Source organism: Medicago sativa, chromosome 3 (assembly GCF_051527215.1).
Source record: "Medicago sativa cultivar Bolivia chromosome 3, Bolivia_mono, whole genome shotgun sequence".
NCBI classification, from domain to species: Eukaryota; Viridiplantae; Streptophyta; class Magnoliopsida; order Fabales; family Fabaceae; genus Medicago; species Medicago sativa.
In genome coordinates this window covers 20,205,878-20,218,836 of record NC_140751.1, presented here as the reverse complement: position 1 = coordinate 20,218,836, position 12,959 = coordinate 20,205,878, and the positions used below count along the sequence as shown (strand labels likewise).

Below are 12,959 nucleotides of genomic sequence, written 5' to 3'. Positions count from 1 at the left end.
TTCTTGTAACATGTTTCCACAGTGTGATTAGTTCTATTGCAAAAACTGCACACTCTAGGATTTCCTCTTCCTCTACCTTGAGGAGAATATCCTTTACCTCATCCAAATTGTCTCTGGCCATCCATAGCATTAACAAGACCAGAAGCTGTATCATCTATAGGAGTAGCAACAACATTATATTGCATCTTCCTTTCGTGCTGCAAAAACATAGAGAAAACTCTGTTGATTTGAGGTAAAGGATCCATTAACAACACTTGTGTAGTTACACTCTGATAATCATCATTCAATCCCATCAGAAACTTGATGATTCTATCTTCTGCTCGAAAAACTTTGTTATTTCTCATAGCAAAACAAGTACATTGAATTGGACAGGTACACTGTGGCATAGGCCTGAACTGATCCAACTCTTCCCACAAACCTCTCAAATCAGTGAAAAACTCAGTAACTTTCTTAGTTCCTTGTTTCAAATTTGCAATTTCTTCTTGCAATTGTGCAACCCTAATTCTATCTCCCCTCATGAATCTATCCTTAAGATCATTCCACATATCAACAACATTTTCTATAAACACAACACTTTGTGCAATTGAGGGTGAAATGGAATTTATTATCCAAGTATGAACTAGATTGTTGCACCTTTCCCAAGCTGTGTATAACAAATCATCTACTTCAGGTATTGGTATGGATCCATCAACAAACTTGAATTTGTTTTTCATAGCAAGTGCCCTTCGCATCTTCATGGAACAAGCGTGATAATTGTCACCGGTTAGTTGAGGCGTAACCGTAACTGTTGAAGAGTTCTCTGAAGGATGAACATAGTAAGGATCAAGAGCTTGATCCTGATTGTTATTGTTGTTTCTCACCATTGTTGAATCACAGAATCGAAGAAAAACTCAGAAGAATAACTCTGATGAAAAACAGAGTAATCAAAAACGCAACAAAATGCGAATTGAAGAAGGATAAAGGGAGAAAAAATGAACAGAGTAAGGTTTTATCTAGATCGTGCGGAAGCAGAGCAAGATTCACTTGCTCTGATACCATCTTAGAGTGAAAACCGCCATGGAAGTAGCCATGGAAAAGCTTGAAGCTCTTAACAAAGAAGAAAATAGAGAAAGAGAATTGTATTGATTCATTGATTTGAAAAACGGTTACAAGTGCAGCTTTTATAGAAGCTGTGAGATTGTAACTAACTACATGCAAATGAAATGTAAAATGAAATTACAAATGCAATGCATGTGAGTTAACTTGGCGCGCAAGTCATTGGCTTTGCTTCTTTATTCTCTAAGTACACCTTTTGTTTCTCTTCTCCTCTTTCCTCTAATATTATTATCATTGAGCAAAATACTTGACATTATAAACACTATACTTTTATATATGGGAAAAATTAAAGACCCATTAACATCTAAAATTGTTATTTAAGTGTCTTTATATTTAAAAAGTAAGGTAAAAATCATTTAAAATTTCATCTCAAATGCATTTACAGTTTTGATTTTATAGTATAAATTTTCATTTAATGGAGGCAATCTATTATTTTAAGAGGGGGCAGTAACTAAAATATCAATGATTTAACAAATAACATAGAAAAAGTAGTGGAGGCAATTTTCCCCGATCTACTATATGTGCATCCGTGCCTGGTTGCATTGTCATTACTTTTTCTCCGACCGAGGATGTTTTAGTTTGGGAAAATTCGACAGATGAGGAAATTCCTTTGTTTTTAAGAGATGTATTTTTTAGGGATCGACTTGAATTTCCCAATTCCCAAGTCACTTAGTTTTTTTTTTGTTCTTCTTGTATTTTTTTCCTTTTGTCTTGGGTACGACACAACCCCGCAACTCTTTGTATTTCTTTCTCTTTTATTATTAAATTTTTGAGTATGCTTGTAAGGGATTTGTGGTTCCAGTGATATAATTTTTCATTTGTTAGTTATATAATTTTTCATTTTAATTTTTCTTTACATGCTTAATATCTTTTTGACTAGAATAATTAATAATGAATATGCTTTCGTTTAGATTTTCTAACTAAGATTTATTCTCTTGGTGCTTATTTCTGGTTGTGGAGAGGATATGAAATAAGTATTGAGTTAAGAAATTTAATGAATTGCATGGTTTAATCATAAACTTTGTTTTGTCCAAAGAATTTTAGTTTGTTTTGTTTACTTATTGTGTATTTGGAATAGGATGCTTAAATTGAATTGATAAAAAAGAACAAATTGCAGTGATATGAATGAAAAGACTAAAATGACCAGTGATCGGACATGCTATGACGGTTTTTTTTTGAATGGCAAAATATATATATAAATATAAAGAAAATAGGAACACGGTACATAATACACCAAGAGGTCGCCCGAAGACACCCCGCTCAAAGACCCCTAGGGTGAGACCCTAGCCCCACAAGTGAGGAAGGAGAAACACCCCAAAGGCGCCACCAAAAACAACTAAAAACAAAACAAAGAAATAAGAATAACACCAAAGAAGCACAACCCAAGGGAAACACCACGCACCAAAACAGAAAACCTGCAAGGAGAAAAGAGCACAAAGAGTAACCCAGGAAGTCGGGCCCGGATGGAGGAGGCTACAAACCCTCACCCCCCCCCCCCCCCCAACCCCGGGAAAACCACCACCACATCACCCTATATTGACAAGAATCTTTACTAATGCAGATCACGTCACCACTAGAATGCTTGGGTGGCATTTAGGGTGGGTAGGGGAAAGATTTTCCCACCATGGGAAAGTCCAACTTTTACCTACAGCTGGCAGCTATAACCTGCTACAATTTAAAATAAAAAATCAATAAAAACTTTTTATATTATCAAATATTAGGAAATTCATGTTTTCTAAATCACCTCCCATTCGTAACATAAAAATCCACACCCCCTTATTGCATGTTATCTTCTTCTATTTCATCGTGATTAAAGATAAAAATGCATAATTTTCATGTTCAAAGTTGTTCAATTCCAAAAAATTGAAAAAATTATAAATGCCACCCATAAACTTCATGATAGTCAAATACTCATTCATGTGATTTTAATCTCAATTATTGCTATAAAGATTGTTATTTCAACATATCTTATTGAAACTAATTCTCATCAGATCTGAAATGTTCATCCAATTGTTTTTACTTTGTGCAATTTCTTCTGGATCCACTACTGCTTGATCTCGTGTGAGTGGCTGGAACTACTAAGATTTTGAGGCTGCAATGAAGACTGTCCATTCCTAGTTCCCACCATGCATCTTGGCCATTTTCCTAACAAAAATCAAATTCAACCCATTTTTTTAAAAGAAAACCCATTTTCTTAAATCTCATCATCTTCAACCTAATAAAATACAAAAGCTTCAACCTTTTCTTGGCTATCATTTTGGGTTTCTGAAAATTGAGTTTTTATGCCTCTGATCTCCATGGCTATTAAATTGTAGACACAAAATCATGAATTAAACAAAGGGAAAAATGCGATTCTTTCCCATTTTAGTGAAAACTATAGATTTGCATTTTCTCAATTTTCTGGGTTGGGTTTTGGAAAGGAAACCCAGAAATTTAATGGACAACAAGAACCCTATTTATTTTTAATTCTAATTTTGAGTTTTCTAATTTTTAATTAAAATCCATTATTAATTTGTTATGATTTTGTTGAACTTTTTAATTCTTTTCGTAATAAACGAAAAAGCAGAAGGCCCACAATCATCGTATAAGAATTTTTTTTTTTAATTCTTTTGTGGGGTCAGCTTTTTTAAATAGATTTTATGCCAAAAAGTTGCATATAGGTTGCCAGTGATAGATCTAAACCATTGATTTAAAATAATAATATATCAATGGCTAAAAAGACTACTTTCCCATAGCGGGAAAATCTTTCCCCTACCCACCCTAAATGCCACCGAATGCTTGATAGCGTTCAAGGACTAGTGCGACTCAGATTTTTAGGTTCTAAACCTTCAATATCATCATCGACTCGTAAAGTCATCAATTAGTAGTAAATGTAATACATAGAAGGCCCAAAGTCCAGTTCTAAGGCTCGAGAAAGAGCCTTCAATGACATCATGAATGAAACGTCAAATGAAGCTAGTCCAAATAACTTCAACTATATTATTGAGATCAAATCTGGTAATGCTATTCTTTCAGCTAGTTTCAAAACAAAAGACTTATTGGACTTCACTAACTTAAATATTCATCGTTAGAGATTTTAGAAAGTAAAAATCACATATTTTTTCAAAGTGACATCTTTCAAAAATGATTTTTATGAAAAACTATTTGAAATATGTTTTTTTAGAGATTTTTTCAAAATTTTAGTATCCAATTTTTTTTAACAAAATGATGAAATACTTAAAATTACATTTTAAGATAAACTATTCAAATGGATTTTTTATTCGAAACTTTCCTTAAAAGTTTCTTTGTTAAAAAAATTGTAACAAAAAGATATTACACTATAAAAATCTATTTTAAAAAAAAGTTAAAACAAATGGGCCCTAAGTCTTTGTTTTGGAAATTCATTTTCTCTGCTGATGCAGATGTAAATGCAACTTGTATCATAGTCTTAGGAAGGGATGATGCTATTACTTTCTCTAATATCAATTGTTGTGGATTAATGATATAAGTTGATCCGATTAATTTAAATATATATGAACTTATTGAAATTTTGTGGCTAAATTATTGAAAATAATTACAACTTACATGAATATATTTTATGGGACAATTTGAAGAATAGTTTTAAACACAATACATTGTGTGTGTGTGTGTGTGTATAATAGACATAATAGAAAGGAAAGAAACAAAGGTAAAAATTAACCCAATATATTTAAAACATATTTCACCAAGAAATTGAATAAACAAAAATTAAAACATGTACAAAGAAATAATGTCATGAAGAAACATGACATACGCTCTGACGACACATAGGGCATGTGTTCGATCTATCTAACCATTTCATGATACACTCATCGTGGTAGATATGCTTGCATGACAACGAAACTGCTTTCGACCTAACCGGAAGCTCCGCCAAACAAATAGAACACGTCAAAGCTTCACAAGTCATTTCTTCAATTTCGACTCTTGGAAACTCCACTTCTTCTACTAGTATGATTCACGTTGATGTGGTTGATAACAGGGAAAATATAGTGGCCATCATTATAAGGAGTAGTCGTTGTAGATCTTACAAAATTTCTTGTAAACCTTCTTGATGGATTTCTAGTAAGAGTGTGATAAAGAGGAGGGGGATTTAGATCAATAACATCCAAAATCATGACCGAGTCGTTGTCTTCGATGGACACACTTCTTCTTGTACGACGTTGATGTTGCCCCATTGCTCTCAATTTTATAAAAAAAAAAAGAAGGAAATACAGAAAGAAGGAATTATAAAGAAAAGAAGACTAGTAATGGAAATTAAACTATGGATAATAATAGAAGAAAAAAAGAAAGTGTGAAAAATAGAAACCTTTAGGTTTAGGGCACAAGAAAGAAACAGAGAAAGTGTGGCGCAAGAATCAACACAACAACCTTAAAGAATTATTTATCGGAAGCAAAGAAGAAGCAAGAATGTATTGAGTGATGATGAAAACAAACAAATAGAAGAGGCACAAATTGGTACGAGAACAGAACAACCTAATATAAATGTATATATAGATTGGTTTTGAGGTTACTTTGTAGGGTTTGGTTCTAACGGTAAAAATAAAAGAGAACCTTGGCGATCAAGATTCCCCGCTGCCAAGCGGTATGAGTCGGTGAATTTCAACGGTAATAATGTTTTTTGCATTCATTATTTATTTTATTTTATTTTAGATTAAATATTAGAAAATCTTTTGTATTTGTTACTTTTCTCTCTTTCTCTCTCTCTCTCTCTCATCACGTGTTGGGGTAATAATGTTTTTTGCATTCATTATTTATTTTAGATTAAATATTAGAAAATCTTTTGTATTTGTTACTTTTCTCTCTTTCACTCTCTCTCTCTCATCACGTGTTGGTCGTTCTGCTTCTATAATATTTTTTTTATGACATAACTAATTCGTCTCAACATTAAGATGAACTATTTCGTTAGGGTTTTGGACTGCTATGGGTAGACCATTCCCATTTGATTGTTCAAGACAAGCCAGCTAGCTCAGCATGTCTTCAGTCAACACAGGATTGATTGTTCAAGTCAAGCTAGCCAGCTCAACACGTCTTCAGTCAACACTGGTTTGATTGTTCAAGTCAAGCTAGTCAGCTCATTACGTCTTCAGTGAACACTGGTCTGATTGTTCAAGTCAAGTCAGCTAGCTCAGCACATCTTCAGTCAACACTGGTTTGATTGTTCAAGTCAAGCCAGCCAGCTCAGTACGTCTTCAGTCAACACTGGTCTGATTGTTCAAGTCAAGCTAGCCAGCTCATCTCCTCTTAACTTAATTCCACGTGTCACGTACGGACGATCATCGCGTCTCAACTCCACGCGCCTAGTACGGATGAGTCGCTTCCTAGTCCACGCGCGGCCGTACTTAAAGTAGACAACCAATAGAAGGCTCTGGATCACAAGTCAATGAGCCTTGAATGATCAGAGAAGGACCCATTAAACCAACACTTTGAGGACTATAAAAGGGGAACACGTGGATGTTTGATGGGACAGATTCTAGAGAGGAAAGCAGTGTATTATTCATTTACTTCTTAAGAGTGCTCTTGAGACTCCGACTAGGACGTTTCACTGAGCAGCTCACCTGTTGTAATCAACTTGTGTTTACATACGTGAACATGTTTGTATGTCATTTGTGTTTACAATATTTTTTTATTCAACATATATTATTATCAGGTTCCTCCAGAAGTCCCAAAATTTTGATAAATTGTTTTATTAGTTTTTTAATGTCATTTGTTTAAGTTTTTTATCAGAAATTTTAGTTATTGGATGTCATTCACTCAACATCTGTTTGATAGCGTAATTTTGGGCAATATTACACTCTGATTAGCAATAGAGCGCAAGGAGGAAATGATTGTAAAATATCGTCGTTCAATTACGAGATCATTGTGGAGTGCCGACTTTCATATTTTGGCCCCAAGGAAGGAAATGATCATGAATGTTTATGAAAAAGATTTTTATTGCTTACATGGAGGAAACCATTCTATCAACTCTTAGGAACGCGTTCAATATTTTTGTAAACAATTATTCATGCCCATGTATTCTTGGAAAACCGAATCACTTTGTTTCTATATCAGGTTCCTCAGTAGCAATAACAACTTTATTGGCATTTAAAAGTTTTTACTGGCTTTTTTCTTCATCAAACAACTTCCTTATCAGTATTGGTGCAATAATTTGTTGGAGAAATATCTGGAAATATTGCAGGTGCGAAATTGTATAAATAGAGGCTGTGTGAAAGCTTGTTCTCATCACCAAATGCAAAACAACCTTGCTTGCATTACATCACAAAAATTATGTTTTTTCCTTGCTTTGTTTATCATCATGTCCACCTCTCACCAAAACACTGTCCCAAACAAAAATGCTTAGAGAACACCTTTCAACCCTGACTTGATTACTGCCTTGTTGGCCGACTCCTCACAACCAAACCTGTTTGTTTCCATACTTTCAAAACTCGAATGACATCCCTATGGAAACCTAAGCATCATGTAAACATAACCTTGATGGACCCTAACCGTTTCATGTTCCAATTTTTCAATTATGCGAACATGGAACGAATTGTACAACAAGGACCTTGGCTTTTTGATAATTTCCCACTGATCTGGAGTAACGTCTCTGTTGGAAAGGATCCAAATACCATGCCTCTCGACGCAATTGAACTATGGGTGCAGGTTCATAACCTTCCCTTCGGTTTTATGACAGATTCCATGAGAGTATTGCTGGGGAATCATGTAGGCAAGCTCGAGAAATATGACTATGAGACAAGGAAGGAAAGCCCGAAATTGTTCTCATAGTCATATTTCTCGAGCTTGATTCACCAGCAATTAATACTCATGGAATCCGTCATAAAACCAAAAGGAAGGTTGTGAACCTGCACCCACAGTTCAATTGTGTCGAGAGACATGGTATATGGATCCTTTCCATCAGAGACCTTGATCCATATCAGTGGGAAAAAGCCGAGTTCCTTGTTGCACAATTCGTTCCGTGTCAGCATAATTGACAAATTGGAACATGAAACGGTTAGGGTCCATCAAGGTTATGTCCACCTGATGCTTAGGTTTTCATAGGGATGCCATTCGAGTTTTGAAAGTATGGAAACAAATAGGTTTGGTAGTGAGGAGTCGGCCAACAAGGCAGTAATAAAGGGTTGAAAGGGAAGGATTACGCGTGTATCCTAGTTGATATTGATTTTTTCGGTAGTCTTTTTCTTGAAATATTGGTAGAATGGGAAGGATTTTCTTTTAATGTTGGATTGATTATGAATGGCTTCCTAAGATCTATTCTCATTGTAAAATTATTGGACACCACATATCAAACTGCAGATGGCTTCACCCGAATGACAAAGCTAACAAGGATGACAAAGAGAAAACGCAAGTGGTTGTACACAACAGAAACACGATGAAGCGTTGGCATGAGATAGAGAAGGAGAACCCAGATGCTATCGGATCATCATCAAAGGATTTGAAAAACCGTATTCTGTTCCCATTGCTACCGTCGAACATTAGTCTCCCATAGACGCTACAGATTGTTCTGAGATACATCAGCAGTTGCAAACTAAAATTGAACAGCAGTTGCAAACTGAAATGAATACTGAACAGCAGTTGCAATCAGACATTAATGATGACCAGCAGGTGCAAACCACATAAATTCAAGAAAATAACACGCAGCACACACAGTAGATTGTTGCTACTGACCATGACACGCAGCCGTTTCACTTAAATCAAGTACTGCTTTCCGTCTTGCTTTGCAAAATGTAACCGATGAAATTGTGAGGCCCGGGACTGAAGTTTTCGTAGAAACTATTCTGGAATCTGTTGAAGTTCACGTCGAGACAGATAGATGTTGAACCTCCTGATGTGACTAAAAATTAGGGTAACACTTTGGTTACGCAAGATATTGCTTTTATTCAGGAAGTTTTTGACTCTAGAAATGGTGAAGAAAACATTGATAATACAAGTTTCACACCTTACGTGTCGAAGAGTCACTGAAAGAAGTCCAAAATTGGGAATCAAATATAATGCCTGATACAAGGGTAAACGTATCAAACATTAGTCATGATGTTTCTCTTTTGGAGCATTAGGAGTGTTGCATTGTCATTACTTCATTTCCGACTGAGGATGCTTTGGTTTGGGAAAATTCGACGGATGAGAAAATTCCTTTGTTTTTAAGAGATGTATTTTTTAGGGATCGACTTGAATTGCCCAATTCCGTCCCTTGGCTCTTTTTTTGTTCTTCTTGTATTTTTTTCTTTTGTCTTGGGTACGACACAACCGTGCAACTCTTTGTATTTCTATGAAATTTTTGAGTATGCTTGGAAGGGATTTGTAGTTCTAGGGATGCCAACGTAGTTGGGATGTCTATTGCGACCTTGATGCAAGTTCATAATCTTGCAAGTTCAACCTAAAAAATATCATGTTTCATTTTAATTTTTCTTTACATGCTTAATATCTTTTTGACTAGAATAATTAATCATGAATATGCTTTCGTTTAGATTTTCTAACTAAGATTTATTCTCTTGGTGCTTTCTTCTGCACCATCAAGCTACTGGTTGTGTAGAGAATATGAAATAGGTATTGAATTAAGCAATTTAATGAATTGCATGGCTTAATCATAAACTTTGTTTTGTCCAAATAATTTCACTTTGTTTTGTTTACTTGTTGTGTATTTGGAATATGAGGCTTAAATTGAACTGATAAAAAAGAACAAATTGCAGTGATACTGATATGAATGAAAAGACTAAAATGAGCAGTGATCAGACTTGCTATGATGGTTTTTGGTGAATGATAAATAGGAACTAAGGAAAACAATATCAGTAATTATCAAGCTAGATTCCTGGTGATCAATCTTTTCCTAAGTTCTAATATAATTATCAACTTGCTAGGTAATGGATCATCCTAAAGTGGATTCAGTTTTCTGATCCCAGGTGACAATTTACGGAGGAAAATATCTTTTAAAAATTTGATCTCTCTTTGATCTTACTATTGATTTAAATTCAGATTAGCTTTCTCTCTTGTTTGCATAGGGGTTTTAGAGATATATGTAATCAGCCTAATTTTCATTTGATTTGAGCATTATTTGTTTACGTTTGAAAATGAGTTTGATTTTTGCATTTTCTGAAATCTCAAGAGTAGGTTACAGATATTTTCAGAGAAGCATTTGATTTGAGAAACCAATCTCATTGTAAAAGCACTTCATCTGCGAATTCATTGACTTTAGTTTATTTCTTGTTGTGCATTGTGATTTAATTTCTTGTCACATGAATAAGCATTCTTCCCTCCCGTGTTTGAAAGGCTTAACCAATTGTTTTGCGGGTTTTCTGCTTGATAGTGGAGAAGAAAGCCCCAAGACAAGATAGGACAGTGCTTGAAGACATGTATAGAAAACATCTCAGAGATAGAATATTGTGTTTGTTCTAGTAACTTGGATTTCTTTCCTCGGAAAGTGACAAATGATCCCTTCTGAAAGAATTTAAGATGTAACGCTTCATAACCAGCTACATGTCCTTGCACTGAAACTGACAGATCTTGAATGTGTCCCTCAACATTTATTGATTGGTCACTTCTTAACAGTACATTGAACACAAAAGCATGTTCAATCGGTAGTTTAAGAATCGAGGAATTCTCTGTTTTAGGAAGGTGTCTTGACTCCCTATATCGACACGAAATCTTTACTAATGTAGGGCACATCACCACTAAAATGCTTGATAGCGTTTAAGGATTAGTGCGACTCAGATTTTCAGGTTCTACCTCGTCATCATTATCCACTCGTAAAGTCATCAAGTGGTAGTAATACATAGAAGGCCCAAAATCCAGTTCTAAGGCTCGAGAAAGAGTCTTCAATGACATCACAAATGAAACATCAAGTGAAGCTATTCCAAATAATTTGACCTATGTTATTGAGATAAAATCTGGTAATGTTCCAAAACTCCATACTTATTGGACTTTCTAGAAGGATAACAGCAAAACAATTGATAAGGGCGGTCACGTTGTAATTTTTCCACAAGACAGCCATAGATGTTGCTGTCCTTCTGTTTTGGCTCTCCTTGTGATGATCAATCAGAAATATCTATTGAAGAACTGAACGATGTTTATGCACTTGGTTACTTTACGCTCGATTATCTTCAGCCCTTTTCGAAAACTGATTTGTGTAGCTGTCAAATATCTAGCCATGGAAATTGGTCTTGTCTTGCAATGTTTTTCCAAAGAAGTTCATGGAACTGTTTCTCTTTTGGTTATGTTTCTTACATTAAGGCTTCAAGTGATGGAAGCACAAGAGGAAGTGGAAGCAGCAATAAGAACATTACAGTTGTTTTGATTGTTGTCATATTAACATTGCCTGTAATTTTTGTTCTGCTAGTATGTTACTGGTTATAGAGATATAGAAGTTTTGTGGCTAAATTATTGAAAGTAATTACAATTTACAAACATGAATATATTTTATGGCACAATTTGAAGAATAGTTTTAAACACGATACATTGTGTATATACTAACATAATAGACAAAATAGAAAGGAAAGAAACAAAGGTAAAAACCCAATATATTTAAAACATATTTCACCAAGAAATTGAAGAAAACAATTTAAAACATGTACAAAGAAATAATGTCATGAAGAAACATGAGATACGCTTTGACGACACATAGGGCATGTGTTTGATCTATCTAACCATTTCATGATACATTCATCGTGGTAGATATGCGAGCAAGGCAACCGAATTGCTTTCAACCCAACCGAAAGCTCCACCAAACAAATCGAACACATCAAAACTTCACACTTCATTTCTTCTACAATTTCGACTCTTGGAAGATTGTGATAAACATGTCTGACTCTATTTCTTCTACTAGTATGATTCTCGTTGATGTGGTTGATGACATGTAAAATATAGTGGCCATCAACATATGGAGTAGTCGTTGAAGATCTTATAAAATTTCTTGCAAACCTTCTTGATGAATTTCTAGTAAGAGTGTGATAATGAGGAGGGGGATTTAGATCAATAGCATCCAAAATCATAACCGAGTCGTTGTCTTCAGCGGACACACTTCTCCTTGAACGACGATGTTGCTCCATGGCTCTCAATTATATTAAAAAAATAACAAGGAAATACAGAAAGAAGGAATTGTCAAGAAAAGAAGAACTGTTAATGGAAATTATATTATTGACAATAATAGAAGAATAAAGAAAATGTGAAAAATAGAAACCTTTATTAGGTTTAGGGCAAAAGAAAGAAACAGAACAAACGTGGCGCAAGAACCTCAGGGCAAGTAGCAACCAAGGAAACCTTGAGAGTTATCAGCACGACAAGGCAACCTTAGAGAGAGAGAGAGAGAGAGAGAGTGTGTGAAGGATGGATGATAGAAGAGTGTGACAGAACAACCTTATTTATAGCTAGGTTATGAGGTTGCTTCCTAGGTTATTTCTCCAAGGTAAAAACAAAAAAGAAGGATAGAATCGGAATTCCCGCTGCCCAGCGGGTACAAGTCGGTGAGTTTCATCCTAACGGTAATAATATTTTTTGCATCTATTATTTATTTTATTTTACTTTAGGTTAAATATTAGGAAATCTTTGCATTAATTATTACCTTCCTCTCTTTCACTCTCTCTCTCATCACTTGTTGTTCGCTCTGCTTCTGTAATTTTTTTTTTCTTTCTAAAATATGGTTTTAGTCCCTGCAAATATGACTCGTTTTGGTTTTAGTCTGTGTAATTTTATTTTGTAGTTTTTGATCCCTGCAAATATGCCTCGTTTATATGGAGAGACTATTTTCAAAAACAAAATATTTGCAGGACCAAAAACTACAAAAAAATTTACATGGACTAAAACCAAAACGAGACATATTTGCAGGGACTAAAACCATATTTTAGTCTTTTTTCATGATATAA

General features: G+C 34.7%; 1 protein-coding gene across 1 annotated transcript; it reads right to left on the bottom strand.

The window, feature by feature from the left end:
- Positions 1-11,684: 11,684 nt before the first annotated feature.
- Positions 11,685-12,146, bottom strand: LOC146936253 (E3 ubiquitin-protein ligase SIRP1-like). The gene has a single exon (XM_085757686.1). It carries the CDS (start codon positions 12,144-12,146, stop codon positions 11,685-11,687), a length of 462 nt encoding a protein of 153 aa, XP_085613812.1.
- Between the last annotated feature and the right edge of the window lie 813 nt (positions 12,147-12,959).